This window comes from Hibiscus syriacus, unplaced genomic scaffold (assembly GCF_006381635.1).
Source record: "Hibiscus syriacus cultivar Baekdansim isolate YM2019G1 unplaced genomic scaffold, ASM638163v2 tig00109978_pilon, whole genome shotgun sequence".
Lineage (NCBI taxonomy): Eukaryota > Viridiplantae > Streptophyta > Magnoliopsida > Malvales > Malvaceae > Hibiscus > Hibiscus syriacus.
In genome coordinates this window covers 511512-537834 of record NW_024062545.1, presented here as the reverse complement: position 1 = coordinate 537834, position 26323 = coordinate 511512, and the positions used below count along the sequence as shown (strand labels likewise).

The 26323-nt window shown below is 33.0% G+C and overlaps 1 protein-coding gene across 1 annotated transcript; it reads right to left on the bottom strand.

The window, feature by feature from the left end:
• Positions 1 to 1459: 1459 nt before the first annotated feature.
• On the bottom strand, positions 1460 to 24480 carry LOC120211621 (glutathione S-transferase zeta class-like). The gene is made up of 8 exons (XM_039210117.1): positions 24380 to 24480; positions 23715 to 23724; positions 14845 to 14850; positions 2514 to 2567; positions 2332 to 2407; positions 2156 to 2217; positions 1643 to 1702; positions 1460 to 1504 (listed from the first exon to the last, which is right to left on the bottom strand). Exons 1-8 carry the CDS (start codon positions 24478 to 24480, stop codon positions 1460 to 1462), a joined length of 414 nt encoding a protein of 137 aa, XP_039066048.1.
• Between the last annotated feature and the right edge of the window lie 1843 nt (positions 24481 to 26323).

Below are 26323 nucleotides of genomic sequence, written 5' to 3'. Positions count from 1 at the left end.
TGAAAAGTAATGCAGACTTGTTTTGCTAGGCTGATATGAGAAATCTGTTATTTTCAAACACATTTGAAGCCGAAATTGATCTCTGGAAGAAGATCTTATGCGAAGTTCGATTGAACATCTCGTCTGGTTCGTTATGCCATTGCAGTGAACCAAGGTGGAATCTACTTGGATTACCTCTACAACATTGCGACTCTACTCACAGAAATCTCCAAGAAAATTCAGTAGCTGCAATCAATATTGTTGTTCGAGACTATTTTTCTCGTAGAACAATGAAAATCTGAACGAAGCTATGTTCCGTCACGGTTCATGTGCCATTAGGGTGCGTTTGGTTCACGGAATGTAAGATTACTTCCGGGAATAAGATTACCTAAATGTAACATTACCTAACACATTATTGGGAATGTTACATTACTGTGTTTGATTTATTTGGAAGGAATGTAAGATTACAATATTTAGTTGAAGGAATAAAAGATTACTGAAATGTATATTTTACCAAATTGTCATTGTTCTATATTTTTTTAACAAGTTGAATTTTAAATATTTAAATGAAAATTATTTATATAAAATTCATCGATTATATATGACTTTATTATTTAAATATATAAAGTATTATTTTAATTTTAATTAATATTAAATTTTACATAATTTATCTAAACATATATTAAAATTTTACATCAACATTTAATTAAATAAGCATATGAACATTGTAATAGATGAACCATTTTACTCCTACCATTAACCATTTTACTCCTACCAAAATGTACAAAGATGACTTTAGAGAATATTTTTAATTTATTAATTATAAAATATATTATTATCAGTATTAAAAAATAAGCATATTTTTACTCCTTAATTTCTAAAATCATATAATATCTATATTATCTAAATCATATTTTCTAGTACTACTTAGTTAAACTTGATTTTCTGTCTCAATTAAAGTTCGAAACCTTTAGTAAAGATTATTTCAAAAATATTTATAGTATATATCTCAATTTTTCATTTGAGTAAAGAGTAAAAATTGACGTTTGAAACTTTAAGTAATAAATATATATATTCGAATAATTGAATCGAATATAATCTTAAAATTTATAAAAATTAATTAATAAATTTGTTTGGTATATGAAAATATCAAAGTGTTTTCAACACCATGTCCAAATTATTCTAAGCTATCGGTCATGAGATTTCTTTTCGAAAACTAGCACATTACTTCCAAGCCATATACTACAAACAACTGCTGCAACAGAAATTAGCCACGATAATTTTGACAAGACTAGCCAAGATACCAAATAGTAGATATAAACTCATCCATACCGAATACAATTTTTTAAGCTTACATTCTTTGTTTAGCTCACAGAACTAAAAGAAGTATAACATTAATCATCAAAAGTTTGAATAATATTTAGACTTACAAAAGATAATAGCCATGACATTCTAAACTTAATCATATATGTTGGCTATATTATATACACAAAAAATTCTCCAAGTTAAAATTAGGGAATTTAACCTAATTCAACTCACTCTAATTGTATTTCTTGTTAGGTTAGTGTCAGTTTATAATTAAACCGAATAGGGACTTTTGAAATTCCGGTAGCTCACTATATGCCTCATTCAACCGAGTAGTTCATGAATGAGAGTGGATTACCATGTCAACATTGAATCGCTTTATCCCAGCATCAATCTGCGGTGCTAGAAACGCATCTGCCTGCAAAGAAATTCAGCAGGCCATATTTATGTATACATACATGTATATATTTAGAGTATTCTAACTTAATTATATAATTTCGTACATTTCAGGCATCGTAACACGTAACTGAAGGTGATATTAACTAACGTCGAACAGAATTTAGACCAATGGCTAACTCATTTGCATCTAGAATTCCAAAGGCGCATATAGTTCAGGGGCAGAGCTGCATCTTGGTGATGCCTGATTTACATTTTCCACAACACATATTACTGCAGGAAACTACAGCAGTTTTCACCAAAACTATCAATCAAACCACATTCATTCCAAGTGATATCAGGAATACACTCATCCGCATCCCCCAAAAAATATATAAGCCTTCCAAAACTCTAAAACATATGCTCCTTTGTGCATGATTTACCATGTGCTTTGATCATGAAATTGCATAGATAAACATTAGAGAACGAAACAAACCATGGAAACTTCATCTCCGGTCGCATATCTTCCAGCATGATCTTTTAGCAGCTTCTCAAGCGCTGCAATAAAGAAGCATTAATCAAATTAAATGCCTAAACCCATCAGAGGAAACACACACGACACTTAATCTTAGTAGGATAGTAATTCGGATGACGCCTTTACTCATTACTTACCTCCAAAGCCTTTCTCTATACGAAATTTTGCCCAAGGAAATTTCTCATCCGGACCTACTTTTTCCTCAATGCAATTCTGTAAAGGTAAAAGCAGCAAACCAAACACAATCCTTATATATTTCAATGACCCCATTAAAAACAAAATGAATACATAAAAGAGACAAATTCACTCGGAGACAGACCAGCACAGCTCGATTCTGAAGAGGCTGAATGCTCGAGCAAATGATATTTGCGACCTATAGAAGACGCACGAGTACTCATTAGTGTAGCATAACTTAGTAACTAAACATCCAAAGCAAAGTTAGTCAAGAAACATAAACAAAAAGAATAGAGGAAAATAGTCTATAATTGTATTTCTCTGTTAGGTTAGGCCCTATTCGGTTGAATGAGGCATATAGTGAGCTACCGGAATTTTACAGTTTATAATTGTATTTCTCTGTTAGGTTAGTGTCAGTTTATAATTAAACTCTCATGAATTAACTAAACTCTCCTTCGATAATCAATGGTAAGCTTTACAAATCTAACTTCGATAAGAGCACTAAGTTATTTGTTCATTCAGATAAAACAAACTGAAAAGCCTATGTTCTTCACACCCGTAATACCGAGACTTCTTGGATTATACATAACATAACAAGATTGTAAACCACTTCAAATAGCAACTTAATAAGTTTTGAATTCATTCAAATCCCAAGCACAATTACGACTAACAATTAAAAAGAAAATTAACAAAAAACCACACATCCAACAAATTCATATAAAAATTCTCAAAAGTAAGAGGCAGAAAAACAGTTTATTTTGCTTAATTAACAACGAAATACAGATTTGGAACTAATTGCATGCTGGAATTAAACTAGCGGATAAGAAATTTCAAACTTTATTGAAATTCAACATGAGAAAAAAAAGACCCAAACCTCAAAAAGTCACTTATTTCCTCTGTTTTTTTATAGAAAAGGGAAATCAAAGAAGAATAATGCTTCTCTCGCCAAATCGAAGAATGTGTCTTTGAAATCGGAAGAGGAATTATACTCTGTGAGTTTCTCTCGCCAAATCGAAGAAGCTGAATTTTTTTTATCGCAGAAGCAAGCAAACTGGGAGAAGGGTATTTTAGCCCATTAAGCACAGGAATAAAGAAATACCTAGGTGAGATGTGGGAATAATATTCCCAGTAATTCAGACCCAAAACACACTGTTGGTATTGACCTTTTACCCTCACTTGGGAATGTGACCCATCCAAACATGATATCTTTAACCTGGAAAAAATATTACTGCCAGGAATCCAAAAATCCATGAACCAAACACCCCCCTTAAAGTACTTGATAAATCACATGATCGTTTGCAACGTCATATTTGTAATTGCCTGACTTGAGCCCTGAAAACAAAATCATTAACTTCAAACATTAAAATAATAAAACTAGATAACATAGTCTTATCCACTTACATCAGACATCCACTTTACTATTAAAGTAGAATTTAATCTGATTCTATCTTATTGTCCATCTTGAGGAGAAGATGTTATATGTTCCTATTGTAATACCCTAATTTTGTCCTAAAATAAAAGAAAGAACAAAATATAGGGAGTAAACTAATAATTTACCCATTTGTAATATGTGGGGCTTTAAAAGCCATAACAGGAAAAAAAAACAAACCCCCTTGAAGTTTAGAAAGAGCAAACAGAAACAAAAGGAACTTTCTCCTTCACGTTTTTTTCTTTTCCTTTTTATGCTTATTTTCTTTCTATTTTTTTAGCATTAATATGTGAAATGTGGGAGGATGTTGGCCTTGGTCGGTGGTTGGTCTCCGGTTCAGGGTGGTTCAAACGGTGAGGTTGAGGCTTTGTTCGTTGGTTTAGGGGGTCGGTTTGTGTCCGGGGACTATTTCGGGCTTCTTTTCTTTTCGTGTTTGCTTAGGTCTAAGGTCCGACTACCAATGGTGGTGGTCGGGGTTGGTTTTCGCCAATCTACGTCGTTGGTGTATGTTTGGGGTAGCTCTCGGTTGAGGTTCTGTTGAAGATAGGAGAAGGTTAAAAACTCGGGGTTGGTTTAGATCTTTACATGGCGATCGGAGAGGCGAGTTACCCGAAAATACGGTGGTTAAACGACGATTGAGCGGTGGTCGGCGTTGGTGTTGGTCTTTGAGAGTGTTCTGGCAAAGAGAGGCTTCACGTGTTTTCTGGTTTAGGTGTTGGGAGAGATGTTTTTAAAATTTTTGAGTTAACCACGCAAATCCCTCCTGTTTTAGAGTTATTTTATGTTTTTGGTCATTTACTTTAGGGTTTAACCACCCTTAAGTCCATCCACTTCTGCCTTACTTTTACATTGTGGTCCTGATCCACTTTGATTTTATTTATTCTTATTTTAACCCCTTGTGTTGCTTTATTTTAATTTGATCACTATTATGCTATGTTATCTAATTGCATATTAGTTAGTAACCTTTATTTTATCGCATATTAACCACTGACATTTATTTTCTTGCTTTCTAACCATTATTTATTTATTTATTTTTATTTATTGTTTATCGTATTATTCGACCTTGTGGTGACCCGATCCGGGGTACGATCCACATTATAATGGTCTGGAACCTGCTACCCACTAACCACTAACTTTTCTAACTTATTAACATTCTAACTTTTATTTTATTGTTTATACTAACATTCTAACTTTTTATTTTTATTGTTCTTACTAACTTACTAACATTTTATTTTATTGCACAAACTAACCCGCTAATTTTCTAACATTCGAATATTCAACGACCTTGCGGTGACTCGCCCTGGAGGACGATACACATTTTGTATGGTCCAGGTTAAACGGTTAAAAATAACTACCTACTTTTATTTTATTTGTTCATATTAACATACTAACTTTTTTTTTATTTTTATTGTTCTTATGTTGAACTATGTTTTGATATAACAATTTAAGGCAAAATGGTTTTTGAACTTGAATTGAATTTACAAAATGTTTTGGACTTAATTGAATTTATTCAAAGTTTTAAAAGGTTTCAAAAATAATTCAAAGTCCATTAAATTCGGATTTGAGCCAAAATGCTAAAGGGTGTCAAAGTGCATCCATGCACCTGCACTAATCGATGCACCATGCAATGCATCCATGCACTCAAACACTGAATGCAATTAGTGCATCGATGCATCAAGGCTGTGCATCGATGCATCCTACTGTGCATCCATGCACGAAGGCTGCAACGACTAGTAATGTCTAGTTTATTTGAATTTAATGAAGGGGTATCGATGCACCTTGATAGTGCACCGATGCACCATGTTATGGGCAGCCTTTTTGAGTAGAAAAATCATCCCCAAACGGCTCCAAAACATCCCCAACGGCTATATACAACATCAAACAGATTCCAAGCTATACATACAAGCTAAAGACACTTGAAGAATAAAGAGAACAACTATCCAAGCAATCAAACACAAGAGAAGAGTTTTTCATTCTTATTTCATCTTTCTCTTGTAAATATTTTGTTCTTGTGAGCTCAATATTGTAAACACCTACCTTAGAGAGGTTTTATTGTTTACTTATTTTATCCTTTTGTAAAGGGGAAAGGTTCTAGCTTAGCTCGTGTAAAAGCTAGGGAAAGGTTCTAGTTTAGCCCGGAAAAACTAGGGAGTCGTAAGGTTATCTCTTTATCCTCAAAAGAAAGAACAAATTAGTGAATTTGTTGGAAAATCCTTGGTGAGGAGCTAAGGTAGTGGACGTAGACTTTGGTTGAGAAAGTCGAACCACTATAAATCGTTGTGTAATTCTCTATCTTTCAATCTCCTTACTCCCTAAATAAAAAACCATTCCGACCCATCTTTGCAAACCGTTCCGGTTGTCGATTCGAGCTTCCGAAAATCCCAACAATTGGCATCATAGCCTAACTCGTTAAGAAGGTTTAACCACCTTGAGACGATCCTCGAAGAAGCTCTACCAATTCCCGACACAACCGAGAAAGACTCCCTACTAACCGACAAGCCTCCATACTTCAATGGAGTTAACTATAGTCATTGGAAGAAATTAATGAAGTTATTTATCCAAGCCAATGATCTTGATGCATGGGAGATGATCGAGAGCGGATACTCTTCTCCAAAGAAGAATGAGAAGAAGTGGAGTGACCAAGAACAGAAGAAAGCTCAACAAAATGCCAAGGCCATGCACATGTTGTTTTGTGCATTTGGTATAGATATCTATGAAGGAGTTTCTTCTTGTTCGAATACTAAGGAGCTTTGGAATAATCTCGAGGAAATCCATGGAAACAAGAAAGAAGAACCAACAAAGGTGGTGTCTTTAATGGCTCGTGAAAAGCCTGAGGTATCTTCTAACTCAAATGAATTTAGTTCATATACGTTTGATGAGTTACAATATACTTTTAATAGGTTATATTCGGAGTTTGAGACCATGAACTCCAAATATAAGAAAATGATTTCAAAATTTAAAATCGAAAACGATTTTCTTTTGAAAACAAAAATAGATTTTGAAAGCCAAAATGAAATTTTGAAAAAGGATTTAGAGCTTTCAAAAATAAAAATTGTAAGTTTTGAAAAAGAAAATTTTGATTTAAAAGTTAAGCTTGAATGCTTAACAAAACAAAAAGAAATCATTTTAAATAATTCATTTAGTTCAATAATGACAATATGCTTATATTGTCATTATCATGGTCATAAGGAACATACTTGTCCTTTGAAGAAAGGAAAACGTTTTAAAATTAGACAAGTATGGGTTCCGAAAGGAACAAGGGGCATTGAAACTAACGTTCAAGGATCCAAAGCAATTTGGATACCAAAAGCTACTTAAATATCTCTTGTAGGTGTGTGTGAGCAATGGTGATGAAAATGATGATACTAAAGATGCTCTAGCCACACATGAAAAAGGAATGAGTAACCTCTAAGCTTAATGTTTTTAAATTTGGTTATTTGGTTGCTCATTTGATTTTAAGCATGCATGAGTTTTTGTTTTAAATGATTATGCATCATCGTTTTAATCTCATGTATGTTGAAAAGATGATTATGATGAACATTTTAAAGTTATATTAATTTTTAAGAATTTTTAGTTCATCATAATAAAATTTTGGTCAAAATTGGTTTTAATGCAAATGATATCTCTCTAACAATTGATATCAAATTTTCAAATACTTTGATTTTACAAATTTTAAATTTTTGACCTAAATTTGAATGTTTATGCATGTGGTTTAAATGAAAATGATATCTCTCTAACAATTGATATCAAAATTTTCAAAATGCATAACATTTTTGGAAAACTTTATGCATATGCACTTAATTTTAACAAATGGTATTGATATCAAATTTCAACAATTGGTATTGCATAAAGTATTTTAGTCTTGGATATATTGAATTTTATGTGCTACTAACACATTTGTTATTCTTTGTAGAAATTCAATATCTTTTTAAGTGTCAAGTTCTTAAAGTTAAATTTTGATTGGAATGCATTTATTGAGGGGGAGCTTTGATTTTTCAAATGATTTTTAAATTTCAAATTTACCACTTACTCTCCAAAGTTATTTTGAACTTCAAAGATCAAATTATTTTTGATATAACAAAAAGCGGGAGAAGTTTGGTTTGAAAAATTCAATTTCTAAATGAAAAAGGGGGAGCTTAACATTTTCATATATTTTTCCAACAATTGTTAACAATTGATATCTTTTTCATTAAACAATTTATTAAGGGGGAGTTTTGCCAAAAAAAAAATTTCAAATGTTTTGTTATATAAAAAAGGGGGAGATTGTTGAACTATGTTTTGATATAACAATTTAAGGCAAAATGGTTTTTGGACTTGAAATGAATTTACAAAATGTTTTTGGACTTAATTGAATTTATTCAAAGTTTTAAAAGGTTTCAAAAATAATTCAAAGTCTATTAAATTCGAATTTGAGCCAAAATGCTAAAGGGTGTCAAAGTGCATCCATGTACCCCTGCAGTGCATCCATGCACCTGCACTAGTGCATCGATGCACCATGCAGTGCATCCATGCACTCAAACACCGAATGCAATTAGTGCATCAATGCATCCTTATGTGCATCGATGCATCAAGGCTGTGCATCGATGCATCCCGCTATGCATCCATGCACGAAGGCTGCAACGACTAGTTTATTTGAATTTAATGAAGGGGTATCGATGCACCTTGATAGTGCACCGATGCACCATGTTATGGGCAGCATTTTGAGTAGAAAAATCATCCCCAAACGGCTCCAAAACATCCCCAACGGCTATATACAACATCAAACACATTCCAAGCTATAAATACAAGCTAAGGACACTTGAAGAATAAAGAGAACAACTATCCAAGCAATCAAACACAAGAGAAATTTTTTTCATTCTTATTTCATCTTTCTCTTGTAAATATTTTGTTCTTGTGAGCTCAATCTTGTAAACACCTACCTTAGAGAGGTTTTCTTGTTTACTTATTTTATTCTTTTGTAAAGGGGAAAGATTCTAGCTTAGCCCGTGTAAAAGCTAGGGAAAGGTTCTAGTTTAGCCCGGAAAAACTAGGGAGTTGTAAGGTTATCTCTTTGTCCTCAAAAGAAAGAACAAATTAGTGAATTTGTTGGAAAATCCTTGGTGAGGAGTTAAGGTAGTGGACATAGACTTTAGTTGAGAAAGTCAAACCACTATAAATCGTTGTGCAATTCTCTATCTTTCAATCTCCTTACTCCCTAAATACAAAACCGTTCTGACCCCTCTTTGCAAACCGTTCCGGTTGTCGATTCGAGCTTCCGAAAATCCCAACATCTTACTAACTTACTAACATTTTATTTTATTGCACAAATTAACCCTCTAATTTTCTAACATTCAAATATTCAACGACCTCATGGTGACCCGCCCTGGGGGACAATCCACATTATTTATGGTCCGAGTTAAACGGTTAAAAACAACCCTTGAACTTTTAAATTTATGCAATTTATTACTGTTTTTTATTTTATTTATTTTCCAGCACTTTAAATTTCAGCATTTTATTTTTCTCCCCTTTAATTTTGCTGCATTTTATTTCAGTCCTTTTTTTTTATTTCCAGCATTTTATTTTTTTTATTTGCATTTAAACATATTAACTTACACTTCATTTTATTTTAGTCACTAATCTTGCTTTTGTTATATTTACATCTAATGCCTATACTTTTCACTATTTACGTTTCAACTTTATTTATTTATTCTCTTACTTGACTGGTATTTTAATCTTGGTTATTAGTTTAGAAAGCTTGCATGTTGGTCTCTTGTTTATGCTAGTAGGCTACCAATGTTTGACTCGTATTTTAGATTCGAAATCGAATTTTGTCATCTTTATTTATCGCTATATTTTTATACACACTTTTATATTATTCAAACTTTATTTTTTATATATAAATCGTCATTTTTTGTTACATATATAAAAGATAAATTCTTGATACGAGGGAAATCTATGAAGACATCTCCCAACTACAAGGGAAAATATCTTTTCGAAGATTTTCGCACAAAAGTTTATTTTTGTATTCAATAGTTTTCTTTGTTTTACATTTTCTATTTTATTATTTTTCACCTTGTTTTATTTTTATTTTATTTTATTTGTATCTTTAATATAATGAAAATGTGAGATAATGTCTTTTTGTGAGGGAAATCTATGGAAAAGTCTCCTAACTACAAATGAAGTGCATTTATGAGGATTGTTTGCACAAAAAGGCATTCTTTTATCTTAACATTTCTAAAAATTTAATATAATAGTATACTCTTTTAAACTATATCATCCATAAAATTAAAGAAACACCATTTTTTAGGGGAATCTATGAAAAAGTCTCCTAACTATAAAGTAAGTGCATTTTCAAGGATTGTTTGTACAAAATGATGTGATTTCTATTATAAAAATAATTGTAATTTTTTGGGTAAATAAACAGTTTTATTCCATAAAAATATATTTGTGCTCTTTAATTTTTGTGGCCATTGCATTTATTATTTGTCATCATATTCTTATTTGGAAAAACAACGTTGTTTTAGTTTAAGAAAATTGGGATATTTTTAAATAAATTCGAATAAATAGAAGGATCCTAATTTAAATATGTTTTCGAGTTTGTAATTTCCCAACTTTTAAGCATCATATAATCATTTAGGTACCAAACTTGGGCGTTGTGGGGGTGCTCATCCTTCCTCACACGTAATCGACTCCAAAATCAAATTATTTTCAAAATTATATTTCATCGTATTTCCCTGAATTAATTTTTAATGTCTAACATATTCCCGAGGGAGACATTATGACAACTTGGCGACTCTACTGAGGACTTAGAGAGTCGGACCATAAACGATTATATGTTGTTTTTATTCTTGGGAGTTACAAACTTAAATTGTATTTAATTTATGATCCTTTTGTTTATTTTGAGTTTCAACATATCATGCATTATTCTATTTTTAACTAATTGATTTTGATTTTAATGGTCTTCATATTTGAATAGATTTTTGGATCTTGTGAAAGTGTTGTCTTTTGTCGTGTTATTAAAGGTTTGTGAGTTTCTCCTCACACACAACACATGTATTTACGTACTATAAGCCCACTTACGAGCTTTGTCCCTTGTAAGTTGAGGTGAAAGCTTAGCCTACGCGAGATAATTTGTTTCTCCACATGGGTTTTAACAAGTAACCTATGGGGTTCATATACCTTATGTCTACGTGAAATAAATTGTTTCTCCACATGGACACAAGAGAATGCATCCTCTCGAATTGAATTCGATCTGCACGAGCCTGTAATTGGTCAGGATTGAGGGTTTGGCAGCCTAAAGAGGCACCAACATGGACAATTCGAGTACATTTTTTCTTAGAACCCAATACCGCATATACTGAACCCTAGTAACCCAACCCAATAAAATTCATGTCGAAACTCTGTCTGTTGTTAGGTACCCGTGTACACAAAGGAGAAATGACACTAAGCCTCTCTTATTTACTCGTATTATTTTACTTTATGAATAGAGTATATGAACTAGAAAATCATGTGGTTATGTTTTATTTTCGATCAAAGCATGGGGGTAGAAAGCATGTTTTGGGTAGGATTTAACATAATAAGGGCAGAAAAGCATGTGGTAAGGTGTTGCAATTCCCTTTCAATAATATTTGCTTGATATTCAAATTCTTTTATACTGACACATTTTCTATGTTTGATTGTTTATTGTTTGGCAATGCATGATCATCATAAATAAAAGAAAGGTGTTGATTAACAAAGTAATCATCAAAGTAGAAGAACGATCATTAAGATGGAAAAGACTTTTCATAACAAGGAAGAACCTAATCCGATTGTCCGAGTTTGATATGAAGAAACACAAAAAGTAAAAGAAGACAGTTTCCCTGCGGATTATGTATCACAGATGTCCATAGATGTTAATGTCAATTTCAAGCAGAATGATCTACAAGAGATGATAGAGATTTGAGAGAGTAGCTACCAAGGAGAATTTTCACAAGAAATATGGAGACATAGCCTACCTCCTTTATGTAAAGATAGAGGAACCTTTGCTTAAAGATCTGGTCCGATTCTGGAATCCTGCTTATAGCTACTTCACTTTCAATGGACAAGATTTGACACCAATAATAGAAGAGTATACAACTCTATTCAACTTCGAGAGCCTTCAGGTGGGTATAATTTATTCCAAACCTCTTAAAGTCCAATCATTCAAAAGCAAACTTGTGAAAATTACTGGTAGAGGTGAAAATTTGATAGTAGAGCATCCAATAAAAGGGAGAAAGCAAATGTTTTCTGTGGCATTGTCTCAAGAAGGTGATACTCGAGTACATAGATGAAGATAATATATTAGACACCTTTGCTCTGGCTATATATGGTCTGGTGATATTCCCAAAGACTTTGTTCCACGTGGAGGCTACTGTTGCAGATTTGTTTGACAGATTGGAAAGAGGTATAAAACCTTCACCGGGTGTCTTGGCAGAGACCTTCCGATCCTTAAATAATTATCGTCAATTGGAGTGAGGTCGATTCAATGTCTGGATTCGTAGTCATTTCTAAAAAGAAGAGAAAATGTATTATCATTATTTCTCCACCATGTACTCTCACTTGAAAGAATTTCTTAGCAAGAAGTGGCCAGAGTGATTGCCAAGGAGAAGATGGATGTCAACCTTTAGTAATTTACAGGACCGAGACATCGCTTGGTGTGTTCCTGGGCTAGGAGATACCAACATTTTATTCAAATGTGGAGATCTCGACTACGCCCCGTTACTGAGATTATGGGGAGAAATCAACTATGCCCCGTTAATGGTCCTCGGACAATATAGAGCGTGCCAATTTGTTACAGTTACGAGCAGCTTGAGTAAATCTGAAATCACATACCATTGAGACCATTACAAAAAGAGAACACATGATTTATCTATTTCCTAGAAAAGAACCTTTCGAACAAGAGCTACCCAACAGGGCTGATGTCATTCTACTTCGCACTAGTTTATCCTCTGATATAGAGAGAAAGTTGATGGGATCATGACTGAGATCATGGAGCTAAATAAAAGGGTCAAACCACGTTTGTAGATTGATCTCTCTTGTAATGATGAAAATTAATTTTAGATGAATGAAACACTTTCTAAGAAGGATTACTTTTGGAAATCGATGCCTTTTGCATTTACATTCTGCATTGCATTTATTTAAACATTTTTACATGCATCATTCATGAAAACATGGGGATTAATTCAAGGGGAATTCAATGGAAGTGACCTTAATCACGTGACGTAATGGAAGCAAATCTCAAAAAGTTGAAAGAATAATTGCAAGAGAATTTACAAAGAATGAAACGAGATGGGTAAATTGGTTGGGCTCAATCAGGAAAAAGGAAAAAAACATGTCTCTTCATCCATTGAAACCTCTGAACGTGTGATGATACATGCTCCTAAACTAACTATTTCACATGAGAAGCTTCCGAAAGGCCAAAAGAGTCACTATATCCTAAGGGCTACGATGTTGATACCATATATAGCTATCACATAGGAAGTTCATGGTATTCCACTGAGAACTGTAAGGTAGTGAAGCGCAAGGTCCAAAATTTGATTGATTCAGAGGAATGGACATTCAAAGAATGATGAGGCATTCTAATGTTGATTAAAAAGTCATTGCTTCTACCACTTGTATTAAGAGCATTGTTTCGTTTGAACTCATTTTTTTGTTCTTTCTTTAATATTTTTCTGAATATTTTTTAATCTTTTAATGATTTAATTATGCTACCTTCTAAGGTTAAATAATTGAACAAGTTTTAATCTTGTAGTTCTTTTAATATCATGTGAATTAAAAGCTCCCTTGAGAATTAAGGTTATAGCCTTTAGGCAAGTGACAAGATCAAACCTTTGTAAAACAAGAACCCTTAATCTTACTCCAAAAAATATACCATAATACATATCATTCTTTTACAGGGACCAAGCTAGCCTTCTCCTCGATCGAAGAGAAAATATTTAGGTATGTATATCTTACACATCAGATTGCAAATCTACTTGGTTTTTACTTCTGTTGATGACGTTCAATGATGATCATGATCTTCACAGATGGAATAGTCATATAGGTGAATCTAGTTCGGGCCACTTGCTTGGAAATTGAACTCTAACGATGATATTTTCTAACTTTCAACAACACTTGGACTATAACAGGTTCTTCTTAACAAGCTTAAGAAATTGAATTTGTATACCCAGAATATAATTATATATGTATACAATAAAACTGAGTTATTCCACTAAAGCAATTGGTTATAGAGGAAACTCAAAATCCCTGGCTTTATGAATAGATTACATTCAAACTATGACATTTATCGGGTACGTGGAAATTCGATGTTTGCTCCACTGTGATTGTCAAGTCAAAGACTTCGTGACAACATGAATCCTTCAGCTAGCCAAATAAAGGCAATTTTAAAACATATATGTACAATAAGGATGAATTTAGCTAGCCAAACAATAACAAATTAAATCGAATTTACCAAATAAGGAGTTTTGATGAAGATGAACTAAGGGAGTTAAGGAACACTTGTTATAATCAATTTCACACGAGCACTCAAGTATTTTATTTTTAGACTGATATTTCTGCACTACCTTAGCTAGAAGAGTCTACAAAGCTTGAACAAATGAAAGATTTAAGAGAAATGAAATAGAAGTGTTCTAAAAGGTGTAGCATTTGACTATGCTAGTTGCGACATTTTGTTTGCACCCAATTAAATGCCAAGCCAGAAATGAGGGGCATGTATAACATTTCAAAGAGCAGTGACAATAATAAAGACTTGATGGTTGAAACCTTAGAAAATAGGAAGCCATCCTGAAACCAATTCCTAATCTTGACACTTGTTAAAAAGTTATAAGTTTGAAGGATTAAGAGAGTAATTAATTCTTTGATATCTAATGAACTCTTGTTTTATGATTTGTTTCAATTGTGAAACCTAGAAATAGGCAATATTTTTTCAAAATTTTTGGTTGAAATTTTTTCAAAATTATTTTAATTGATATTTTTCCAAAATTTTGAAAATAAAAGGAGAAAAAAATTCAAACAAGATGATCTCTCCGAAGTAGATCTTGGTAGTTGACACATGGATCTCTAACACAAATCTCATGCTTAGAATCAGTGTTGGAGCAAGAAATGATAAATGTTGGGGAATTTTTGAAGGCACATATCATCCAGGAATACAAAATCATTGAATTGAGCATAAATTTATTTTCAATAAGACAACAAATGCACGAAGACTAAAAATGCGAGGCAGAGACAGTGGAGCTTACTGCATATGATTGCTTTGTCAATTATCACAGCATATAATTGTATTATTATGGTGATTTCCCCACGTGTTAATGTTGGCAAGCTAAAACGTCCCACTTATATTCCCACTGAGCTTTACTCTTTGGTATCCTCGCAACGCTATACATAAGCTCTGAAACACCATGCAAAGAGCTTCCCTGGTTGAAAAACCAAGGCAAAATCCACATAAAATGATGAATAAGTTGTAGAATGTTTTATGAACCAATAACTATAGCACTGAAACAATGATTCGATCCTATAGCCGTAGAATGAGCAATGAAATCTTAACAGCGAGAAACTAGTGGAGCCAACTAAAATTGAACGATAGGTTGTCGGTAAATTCTCAACACAATGTGATACAGATAGCCTCATTCGAGATTCAATTCAGATAGATCCTCTATTCAAGGCGAGTCAAGAGCCCAATCAAAGCAAACACTACTATATTGTTGAAAGAATTTGAATAAATGATTAGGGAAACCCAATATGAACTTCCTCAAGCTCCACAGCTCATTCTTTGTGTTTTACCTGATAAGAAAAATTTTGATCTTTATGAATCTTGCCGAGTTTGGCATAGCGACACAGTGTATAGCTCCAACTAGGGTCAATGATTAATACCTTACAAATTTACTTTAAAAAAAAATCAATGCAAAGCTTGGAGGACTAAATTTGATGTTAGCAATTGAGCCAATACCTTCAATTCCAGTTGTTTCTAAGGGTCCAACTATCATCCTTGGCATAGATGTGTCCCATATTTCTCCAGGGCAATCTGATATTTTTCCATTTACTGTGATGGTCAGCTCCGGACAATGTCCTTTGATTTCCTGCAATAGAGTAGCAGCACATACACAGTCTTCAAAGCTTGAAATGATGGATTCTCTTTTCAAAGCAAGAAGGAAAACTCTAATAATTTTTTTCACAAGTCCAGAAAAAAAGAAGCCAATTTTTTATGAGGGAAAAATTTTGCCTGGGCAAGAAGAAATCGACACAAGTCAAGAAGTACAAGAGTGCACGCCAGAGAAAACAAAAAAGTGAAGACAACTGAATCAAAGAGAGAATGAAGACTGCTCATGCAAGCATTCCCATCACAGATCAAGAAAACATGCATCAACATAAACATACACATCACATGAATTTGCACATTTTCATCATACAATCATTATCACATGCAATAAAAAGGGTTTCCCCCTTCTAGTAAGAATGCTTTTATAATCTCTTTTGAGAAATTAGTTTAGTCTTTCTCAAGATTGTTTGTCCAAAAACATCAATCTAGTATTTCTTAAGTCTGTTTTTCCCTGAAATCCCTATTTTATTCTTAAAAGAAATTTTTCTCCTCTCACGAGGACATCATCTAATTTTCTTCAATCAAGGTCATTTTCTACTCTCATTAGGATGAATTCAAAAGGCCATTTTTATCAAAATAAAAATCAAATACATGAAATAAACTTCATCTTGACATTCATAAAAACATTCATGATAGTCATTCATAAATGCATCATTTTTATATTGATCATTCAGGAAATAAAAGTTTGGTGATGATACGTCCTCAATACGAAAGAACAATGTCATCCACAGATTTTGACATCCTGAAGTAAATGTTTAGATCTTCCAAAGGCAACTAGATCTCCTCAGCATGCAGGAGTAGACTGTTCGTCACCTTAGATATTATTTCTCCCGAAACAAAGTTTCCTCTAAAAATATTTTTTCTTGGTTGAGACAATTTCTCTTGAAACACAAATAATTGAGATTGTTTCTCTCAAAACAAATTTCGTCTCGCTTGAGACAATTTTCCCCAAATTTTGAAATTGTTTCACTTGAAACAAAATTGATCTTGCTTGAGATAGTTTTCCTGAAAACTAATTTTGTCTCGCTTGAGACAGTTTTCCCTCAAAACACAAAAATTGGAAATTGTTTCACTTGAAACAAAATTGATAACATTTGAGATTATTTTTCTTAAAAACAATTTTCTTCTCAATTGAGATAGTTTTCCCTTGAAACGCAAATTTTGAAATGTTTCACTTGAAACAAAATTTTATCTCACCTAAGATAGCTCCTCTTGAAACGAATTTCCTTCCACACTTCATTTCACAATTCCATGTCAAAGAAGAATATTCCATTTCAAGTCAATCATTGGAAACTATGACTAGCTCTCCTCAACACGAAGAAGTAATGTAGTTTCCAAAGAAAAATTATCTCCTAAAACGGCTAGACTTCCTCAACACTAATGAACAATGTCGTTCACCGACCAGATCTCATCAACGGGAAGGAGCACTGTCATCCTCAGACAACCAGACTTCCTCAACGCAAAAGAACCATATAGTCTCCAAATTATCTCCTAAAACGGTTATACTTCCTCAACACGAAGGAACAATGTCTTCCACTGACTAGATCTCCTCAACGTGAAGGGAAGTGTCATCCTCAGACAACCAGACTTCCTCAACGCGAAGGAACCTTGTTGTCTCCAAATTATCTTCTAAAACGACTAGACTTCCTCAACACTAAGGAACAATGTCGTCCACCGATCAAATCTTCTCAACGCGAAGGAGCAGTGTCATCCTTAGACAATCAGACTTGCTCAACGTGAAGGAATTGTATTGTCTCCAATTTACCCAAATACTTCCAGAACATCAACACCAAATTACCTCCAGATTGACCCGACTTCCTTAATAAGAAGGAATAACATCATCTTCAGCAAATGATTTATCTGAAAGTGACCAGATCTCTTAAACATGGATGAGCAGAGTCATCTTTAACACCAAATTATCTCCAGATTGACCCGATTTCCTCAATGAGAAAGAACAACGTCGTCTTCAATAAACAATTTATCTGAAAACTACCAGATCTCTTCAATGTGGATGAGAAGAGTCATCTTCAACACCGTATTATCTCTGAATTGACCCAATTTTCTCAACATGAAGGAACAATGCCATCTTTAGAACCTCAATTTTTAGAAAAAGAATTGGAGCTCCAGATACAAAGCAAACATCATAGTTAGACAAAATTAAGCCATTATTTATCTTTGCTTTGTCATTGTTTACACAATAGGCGAGCAAAGAGGGGCAACTGTAATATCCTAATTTTATCCTAAAATAAAAGAAATAACAAAATACAGGGACTAAGCTAACAATTTACCCATTTGTAATATGTGGGGGCTTTAAAAGCCACAACAAAAAGAAAAAACAACCCCCTTTAAGTTTAGAAAGAGCAAACAGAAACAAAAGAAGCTTTCTCTTTCACGTTTTTTTATTTTCCTTTTTTATGTTTGTTTTCTTTCTATTTTTTTAGCATTAATATGTGAAATGTGGGAGGATGTTGGCCTTGGTCAATGGTTGGTCGCCGATTTAGAGTGGTTCGAATGGTGAGGTTGAGGCTTTTTTTATTTTCCTGATCTACTTTGATTTTATTCTGATTTTAACCCCTGTTTTGCTTTATTTTAATTTAATCACTATTCTGCTATGTTATCTAATTACATATTAATTACAAACTTCTATTTTATCGCATATTAACCACTGGTTTTATTTTCTTGCTCTCTAACCATTATTTATTTATTTATTGTTTATCATATTATTCGACCTTGTGGTGACCCGATCTAGGGTACAATTCACATTATTATGGTTCGGACCCTACTAACCACTAACCGCTAACTTTTCTAACTTATTAACATTCTAACTTTTATTTTATTGTTTATACTACCATTCTAACTTTTTTATTTTTATTGTTCATACTAACTTTATTTTTACTGTTCTTACTAACTTACTAACATTTTATTTTATTGCACAAACTAACCCGCTAATTTTCAAACATTCGATTCAACGACCTTACGGTGACCCACCCTGGAGGATGATCCACATTATTTATGGTCTAGGTTAAACGATTAAAAACAACCCCTAACTTTTATTTTATTTGTTCATATTAACATACTACATTTTTTTATTGTTCTTACGAACTTACTAAAATTTTATTTTATTGCACAAACTAATCCGCTAATTTTCTAACATTCGAATATTCAACGACCTTGTGGTGACCTGCCCTGCGGGACGATCCGTATTATTTATGATCCGAGTTAAATGGTTAAAAAAAACCCTTAACTTTTAAATTTATGTAATTTATTCATTTTTCTGTTTTATTTTATTTATGTTCCAACACTTTAAATTTCAGCATTTTATTTTTTTGCCCTTTAATTTTGCTGCATTTTATTTCAATCCATTTTTTTTATTTCCAACATTTTAGTTTATGTATTTTCATTTAAGCATATTAACTTACACTTCATTTTATTTTAGTCACTAATCTTGCTTGTGTTATATTTACATCTAATGCCTATTCTTTTCACTATTTACGTTCCAACTTTATTTATTTATCCTCTTACTTGACTGGTATTTTAATCTTGGCTGTTGGCTTAGAAAGCTTGCATGTTGGTCCCTCGTTTATGCTAGTAGGCTACCAATGTTTGACTCGTATTTTAGATTCGAAATCGAATTTTGTCATCTTTATTTATCGCTACATTTTTATGCACACTTCTATATTATTCAAACATTATTTTTTATATAAATCATCATTTTTGTTATATATAGAAAAGATAAATTCTTATTGTGAGGGAAATCTTAGAAGACATCTCACAACTACAAGGGAAAATGTCCAAGGGAAAATGTCTTTTCGAAGATTTTTCACATAAAAGTTTTTTTTTTTGTATTCTATAGTCTTCGTTGTTTTACATTTTCTATTTTATTATTTTTCACCTCTTTTTATTTTTATTTTTTTATTTTATTTTATTTTTATCTTTGATATAAGGAACAATGTGAGATAATGTCTTTTTGTGAGGAGAATCTATGGAAAAGTCTCCTAATTACAAAAGAATTGCATTTCTGAGGATTGTTCGCACAAAAAGGCATTCTTTTATCTTAACATTTCTAAAAATTTAATATAATATTATACTCTTTTAAACTATATCATCCATAAAATTAAAGAAACACCATTTTGTGAGGGGAATCTATGAAAAAATCTCCTAACTATAAAGGAAGTGCATTTTCAAGGATTATTTGTACAAAATGATGTGATTTCTCTTATAAAAATAATTGTAATTTTTTGGGGTAAATAAATAGTTTGTGATTTCATTTATTATTTGTCATCATATTCTTATTTGGAAAAGTAATGTTGTTTTAGTTTAAGGAAATTGACATCTTTTAAAATAAATTCGAATAAATAGAATGATCGTAATTTAAATATGTTTTCGAGTTTGTAATTTCCAACTTTTAAACATCATATAATCATTTAGGTACCAAACTTGGGCTTTGTGGGGGTGCTCACCCTTCCGTACACGTAATCGACTCCAGAACTCTTAAAAATAAATTTATGGTAAAAAACAAACCTTTTTTTCTGTCTTTTAATGATTTTTCTGAACTCATTAAAATGATGTTTAAGGTTTCTAACCTACCTAACTTAAAGGTTGGTGGAAACTTTAAAATCAAATTATTTTCAAAAATATATTTCATATTCTTTCCCTGAATTAATTTTTAAAGTCTAAACAGCTTAAATTTTAAAAAAGAAAAAAATGCATACAATTAAATAGAAATGGAAAAATATGTAGTTTATAGTTTATTGTTAAAATACTCTAAAATATGCATTGTATTCTCCGTTATTGTCGTGTAGTTTGGATTGTGTGCTCTCTGCTATTGTTTTTGTATCAGTAAAATCTGTTGTATGCTCTATATAATCACCATTGTGTATCTGAAAAGTAAGTCACATGTCATATTATATGGGTCTGCAAAAATTCATCATTCTAGAAGTAGATCCTATTCACGATGAAATCTCGTATCTTCCCAACATTGACAGCTCTATAAAATTATCATGGTCTTTTTTTCTTTCTTTATACAACCATAGAGTTTATTCCACTTTATTATAAATATAATATTATTTATTTTAGGACCATCACATTCGTTCATATTTAATATTTTTAGTAATCATTTTGATATCGCTTAAGTAGTTATTGAGTTTGAGAGTCTTGTGTATGTAGAAAATTCCCACCGGGAGACTCGCTTATCAAAATCAGGCGTGCAATGCAGGTTAGTCTAGATTAGTCAGGACGAAACCCTAGAAAATAATATAATGATATCTTTTATATTTAGAGATAATTGTAATAATATATCTCTCAGTATTAATTTTTTCAATTAGATCTTTATTTTTATCAAATAAAACAAATATTTGTTATAAATATATTCGAGTTAGATTGGGTCGGATTCAATTCAGATGAAATCATCCTAATTTCGTGTAGGATCGAATTTCATGTAGAAGATATAATTTTCGGGTCGAGTTGAATTAACTAGAAACTTGACTCAGTCCAACTCATACCCATCCCTACGTGGAACCATGGCTAAGAAAAAACCCTAACGCCATGGAGCTGAAGAATAATGGAGAATATGTGTTCAGGGACCTTGCTCTCTTCCAAGAATATCATGGAATGCATGCTTTAAAAAATGTGAATATTCCTATCATTTTAATCTTTACTATAATCTCCCAAAACTCAGTCATAACTATATTCGATCAAAACTTGGTTGATGTTTGATTTAGGTTGTTTCAATTTGAATTTGAGCTCGACTCAAGGCCTTAACGAGTTGAGTCGAGCAAGGTCCAACTCGATTTAGTAAGTTCATGTGTAGTTCGTTAATTTAGTAATTTACTAGTTTGGTGTATTTGTGGATTGTTATTTTAGAGTTCAGAATTTATTGATAATTTTTTGGATAAATTTGTTACTTTATGTTTATATTAGTTCTATATAATATTAGTAGATTTTACCATTAGTTAAAAAAAGAAGGTAAAAGTTTTAGTGAGTTTAATGAGCAACGAATCAAGTCAAACAACAAATTTTTTTAACGAGCATGAGTCAAGCAAAATTTTAACAAATTTAACAAAATTTTAACGAGTTTAACGAGCAACGAGTCGAGCAAAATTTTAACTTGTTTAACGAGCAACGAATGAAGTAACATAATCTTTTAACAAACACGAGTCAAACACTACCCAACTCACGATCGACTCACACATAAACACTCCTGATTGGAACTGGTCCAATACATGGAAAAATCAAAGGAAACAAGGTTAAATTTGATCCAACAACTTGGTGCTTGCTGCTGGTGCAACTTCAGCAAATGAGACTTAATCTTTTTCCTGGTGAAGCCATCCTTCTTCCCACACCATACTACCCTGGGCAAGTTGGAAATCATATAAGTTCGTAATCTGATGGTACTCAGACTCGAGATACTGTTATATTTCTCCGATCAGTTCTTTTCATATGTCGCAAGAATAGTTGTAAGATCAGTGCCTAATGTATTCGACACAAATGTTGGACTCGAATGAAGAAAAGATAACTCCTATGCTACAAAGATGGAACAGCTCGAACATCACCAAGTGAATCCAATGGCGAGTCTAAAAACCCCTTAAGCAAAGCACACTCGAGCAGATATGAGAGATCGTGCACCTACCTTCAAAAGACAGAGTCTAATCGACAAAGACCACTGCTAGCGTCCGAAGATTTCATCTCAAATCCTTCATTAACAGCAAAGTAATGCTCCTCAACACTGGCTCCAATAAGCTTTTCCTGGCACAGTTTGTCGTTGTGAAGCATCCCGAAGGTGCATTTGCTGATAGCGAACAAGAAATTCACGAGCAAATACATGAAGGAGAATCAAAAGAGACTAAAAAAAATGAAAGAGATGCTGGTTTCAGGACTTAAAAAATGGGGTATCAATTGCTTGAAAAGCAATACAGGCTTGTTTTTGCTAGGTTGATATGAGAAATCTGTTATCTTCAAACACATTCGAAGACGAAACCGATCTCTGGAAGATCTTATGCGAAGTCCGATTGAACATCTCGTCTGGTTCGTCATGCCATTGCAGTGAACCAGGGTGGAATTTACTGGGATTACCTCTACACCGTCGCGGCTATCCTCACAGAAATCTCCAAGAAAACTCAGTAGTTGCGATCAATATTGTTGTTCGAGACTATTTTTCTCGTAGAACAATACAAATTTGAACGAAGCTATGTTCCGTCACGGTTCATGTGCTATTAAAGTACTTGATAAATCACATGATAGTTTGCAACGTAATATTTGTAATTGCCTGACTTGAGCCCCGAAAAAAAAATCATTAACTTCAAACACTAAAATAATAAAACTAGATAACATAGTCTTATCCACTTGCATCAGACACCCACCTTACTATTAAAGTAGAATTTAATCTCATTCTATCTTATTGTCCATCTTGAGGAGAAGATGTTATATATTCCTAAATTTATAAACATTGAAATATTTAACAACTTCAATTTTGAAAAAGAAAAAAATGCATACAATTAAATAGAATTGGAAAAATATGTAGTTTATAGTTTATTGTTAAAATACTCTAAAATAAGTATTGTATTCTCCGTTACTGTGGTGTAATTTGGATTGTGTGCTCTCTGCTATTGTTTTTGTATCAGTAAAATCTGTTGTATGCTCTATATAATCACCATTATGTATCTGAAAAGTATGTCACATGTCATATTATATGGGTCTACATTAGGATCAGGTTCTGTGCAAGAGGAAGAATATGTTAGATCATTAGCCAAATTAAGATTCTTAATTAGGAAAAATTCATCATTCTAGAAGTAGATCCTATTCACGATGAAATCTCGTATCTTCCCAACATTGACAGCTCTATAAAATTAGCATGGTCTTTTTTTTTTCTTTATACAATCATAGAGTTTATTCCACTTTATTATAAATATAATATTATTTATTTTAGGACCATCACGCACGTTCATATTTAATATTTATCACATAACCAACGGAGTTGATTTAAGTAGTCAGCAATTTCACATCGCTTAAGCAAATATTGAGTTTGAGAGTCTTGTGTATGTAGAAAATCCCCACTGAAAGATTCACTCACCAAAATCAGGTGTACAACGAGGCTTAATCTGGATTAGTAAGGAAGAAACTCTAGAAAACTGGATTTTCATGCAGAGTTAACTGATGAATGATGCTAGATTGGCCTTGCTGATTTTCAGGATTCCAAAAGCCTTACCATATCAAATGTAAGGGCTACGAAAATGAATTGATGATGTTTTAGTGGTTACTATTAGCCCAGATGCTAAATATGTTGCTGTTGCATTGTTGTATTGCACTGTAAAGGTTGGAATGGCCGACTTATCCTTCTCTGCTTTGAATTGTAATTTGTCCACTGTTGGTTGGATTGGTGAATTTATTCTGTTATTGTTTTCCTATAATTTGTAATTGGAAGCAATGGCATCATGCAATTTCCTGCTCAACTTGTAAAATTGATTGATATAGTTGCCCTTTCCTTCCATCTCACTTTTGGTCAACATCTTCAGCCCTCTGTTTAAAACCTTCTGTCTCATGATTTTTATGAGCGTTAGATGTGACCTTCCATCCATATGCCACTGCACTAATCATGTCTTATTGACTTACATGTGCTAATTGAATCTGTTGATTTCAAAGATGTTTGTTTCCAGAATTCTTCTCTGTAAGCATGTTCTCGTACCAGCTTCTGATGGACTCACTCAAAATTTTCCTTTTCTTGTACGCCCACAAACGTCCTGTCCTATGTGAGGACATCATGCTGATGTTTGGTGCCTTGTTATCAGCAACCGTGGTGACTTTGTTACAGGAGCTCATGACCGGTCTATTCGCCGTTAGGATCGTACTGAGGAGCCAAATTTTTATTGAGGTATTTTCAGTAGTTTTTTTCGTGTACTGATAGTGAACATCTAAATAATACAGAAACATAGATAATGCACAAAAATACGGATATAAAAGTGGAACTAGTAGCCTAACTACCCAGTCCAACCTACACACCGTATCAGTACGAGCTCCCAAAGAACCCTAAAGGGTCGTACAAATGTTTTTCTATGTTTCTGCAAATTTTTCTTAATAATAATTTAGACCATTTCAATGACTAATGTGATCTTTGAAATTCGGTCATAATGTTTGGACCAAGTCAATGAGGTTACATGTGTATTGATTTTAGGCATTCGAGGCGTATGACATATTACAGAGAACAAAATGTTAATCCATTCATGAGACATATTTGATGTGTTAGAGTGCTACTATTATGCTACATTTTAATAGGGATATTTTTTAAAAAAAAAGGTACTTTGTATTAATAAGGTCATAAAGTACACCACCCCAATGACCTCATTAAAAAACCTCCCTAAACCTATTTAGAGAAAAAAGAGTGAACCTTGAGGTGAAAGATAACGAACAACCATAGTCACTATTACAACAAACCCGGGAACACCCCAACCAGAACAATAAAACTCAAGCCAACCAAAAGCTTAATAACACAACAGATACTAGCAGCCCCTAATAGAATGAAAGAATGACTATCACAGTGCCAAACTAAACAGGAAAATCAGTGTTGCATTCCTAAGATTCGACACCTAAATTTTACATATGGCTTTCCATGGAAAATGCTACAAAAACAACACGAAATCTTCTACTCACCATTGACAATAATCAAAGATAATATATTCCGGGCTTCAAACGAAATCTTGAACATGAGGAATCAACAATGACCATAACATATTAGCCCAAACCCCTATTTGCAGTAAAACAGAGTTATATATCTGATCCACTGTGAATGAACTACCGATGAACCTTGAATTGTTTCTGCTTCCAAATCAGATCAAAAACCCAAGTTGCCATAAATCCCGAACTTTACTTCTTATTTTCTGTGAAAACCAAATCTCTAGCATCTCTTTAACGTTCGTGGGGAAGATAATATTAACTTTCCAGACATTACACCACCGTTGCCAAACTTGCCAAACAACATAGCAATGACACAACACATGATTAACATATTCCGGATGACGTTTGCAAAATATGCAAAAGGGATGAGCATTACAGTTAACAGCTCACTTAACCAATTCAGTAACAACCAACAACCTTTGATACACAGCTTTCCACACAAAAGTAGCCACTTTAGGAGGAACGAACTTATTCCAAACTAGTTTCCAAATTGGGTCTTCCATCTTACCAACCTAGGCCAACTTGATGCAGAAAGATTTAGGACTAAATCTACCATCGGGAGAACCTAACCATATTAATCTATCTAAGCCTGGATGAGAGCAAATAGCTCTATTTAGAACTTGAGTAAAATCACTCCATATAGCCATTTCCCATACGAACAGGCCACGCCTCAGCTCAATCTTCCATTCCCAAGCACCATGAGCCCAAAAGCCGAACTCGCTAATCGTTCCAGATTTTTTATAGCAATCCCATATATTCTAGGAAAATC

Excerpts from the sequence above, each read along its gene's own strand:
- LOC120211621 (XM_039210117.1), bottom strand. The coding sequence starts at position 24,480 with ATGATTAGTGCAGTGGCATATGGATGGAAGGTCACATCTAACGCTCAT. Across the intron at positions 2,408-2,513 it reads TTCAGAATCGAGCTGTGCTG|AATTGCATTGAGGAAAAAGT; the intron begins GTCTGTCTCCGA and ends TTACCTTTACAG. Across the intron at positions 1,505-1,642 it reads AGCGATTCAATGTTGACATG|GTTAAATTCCCTAATTTTAA; the intron begins GTAATCCACTCT and ends GAGTTGAATTAG.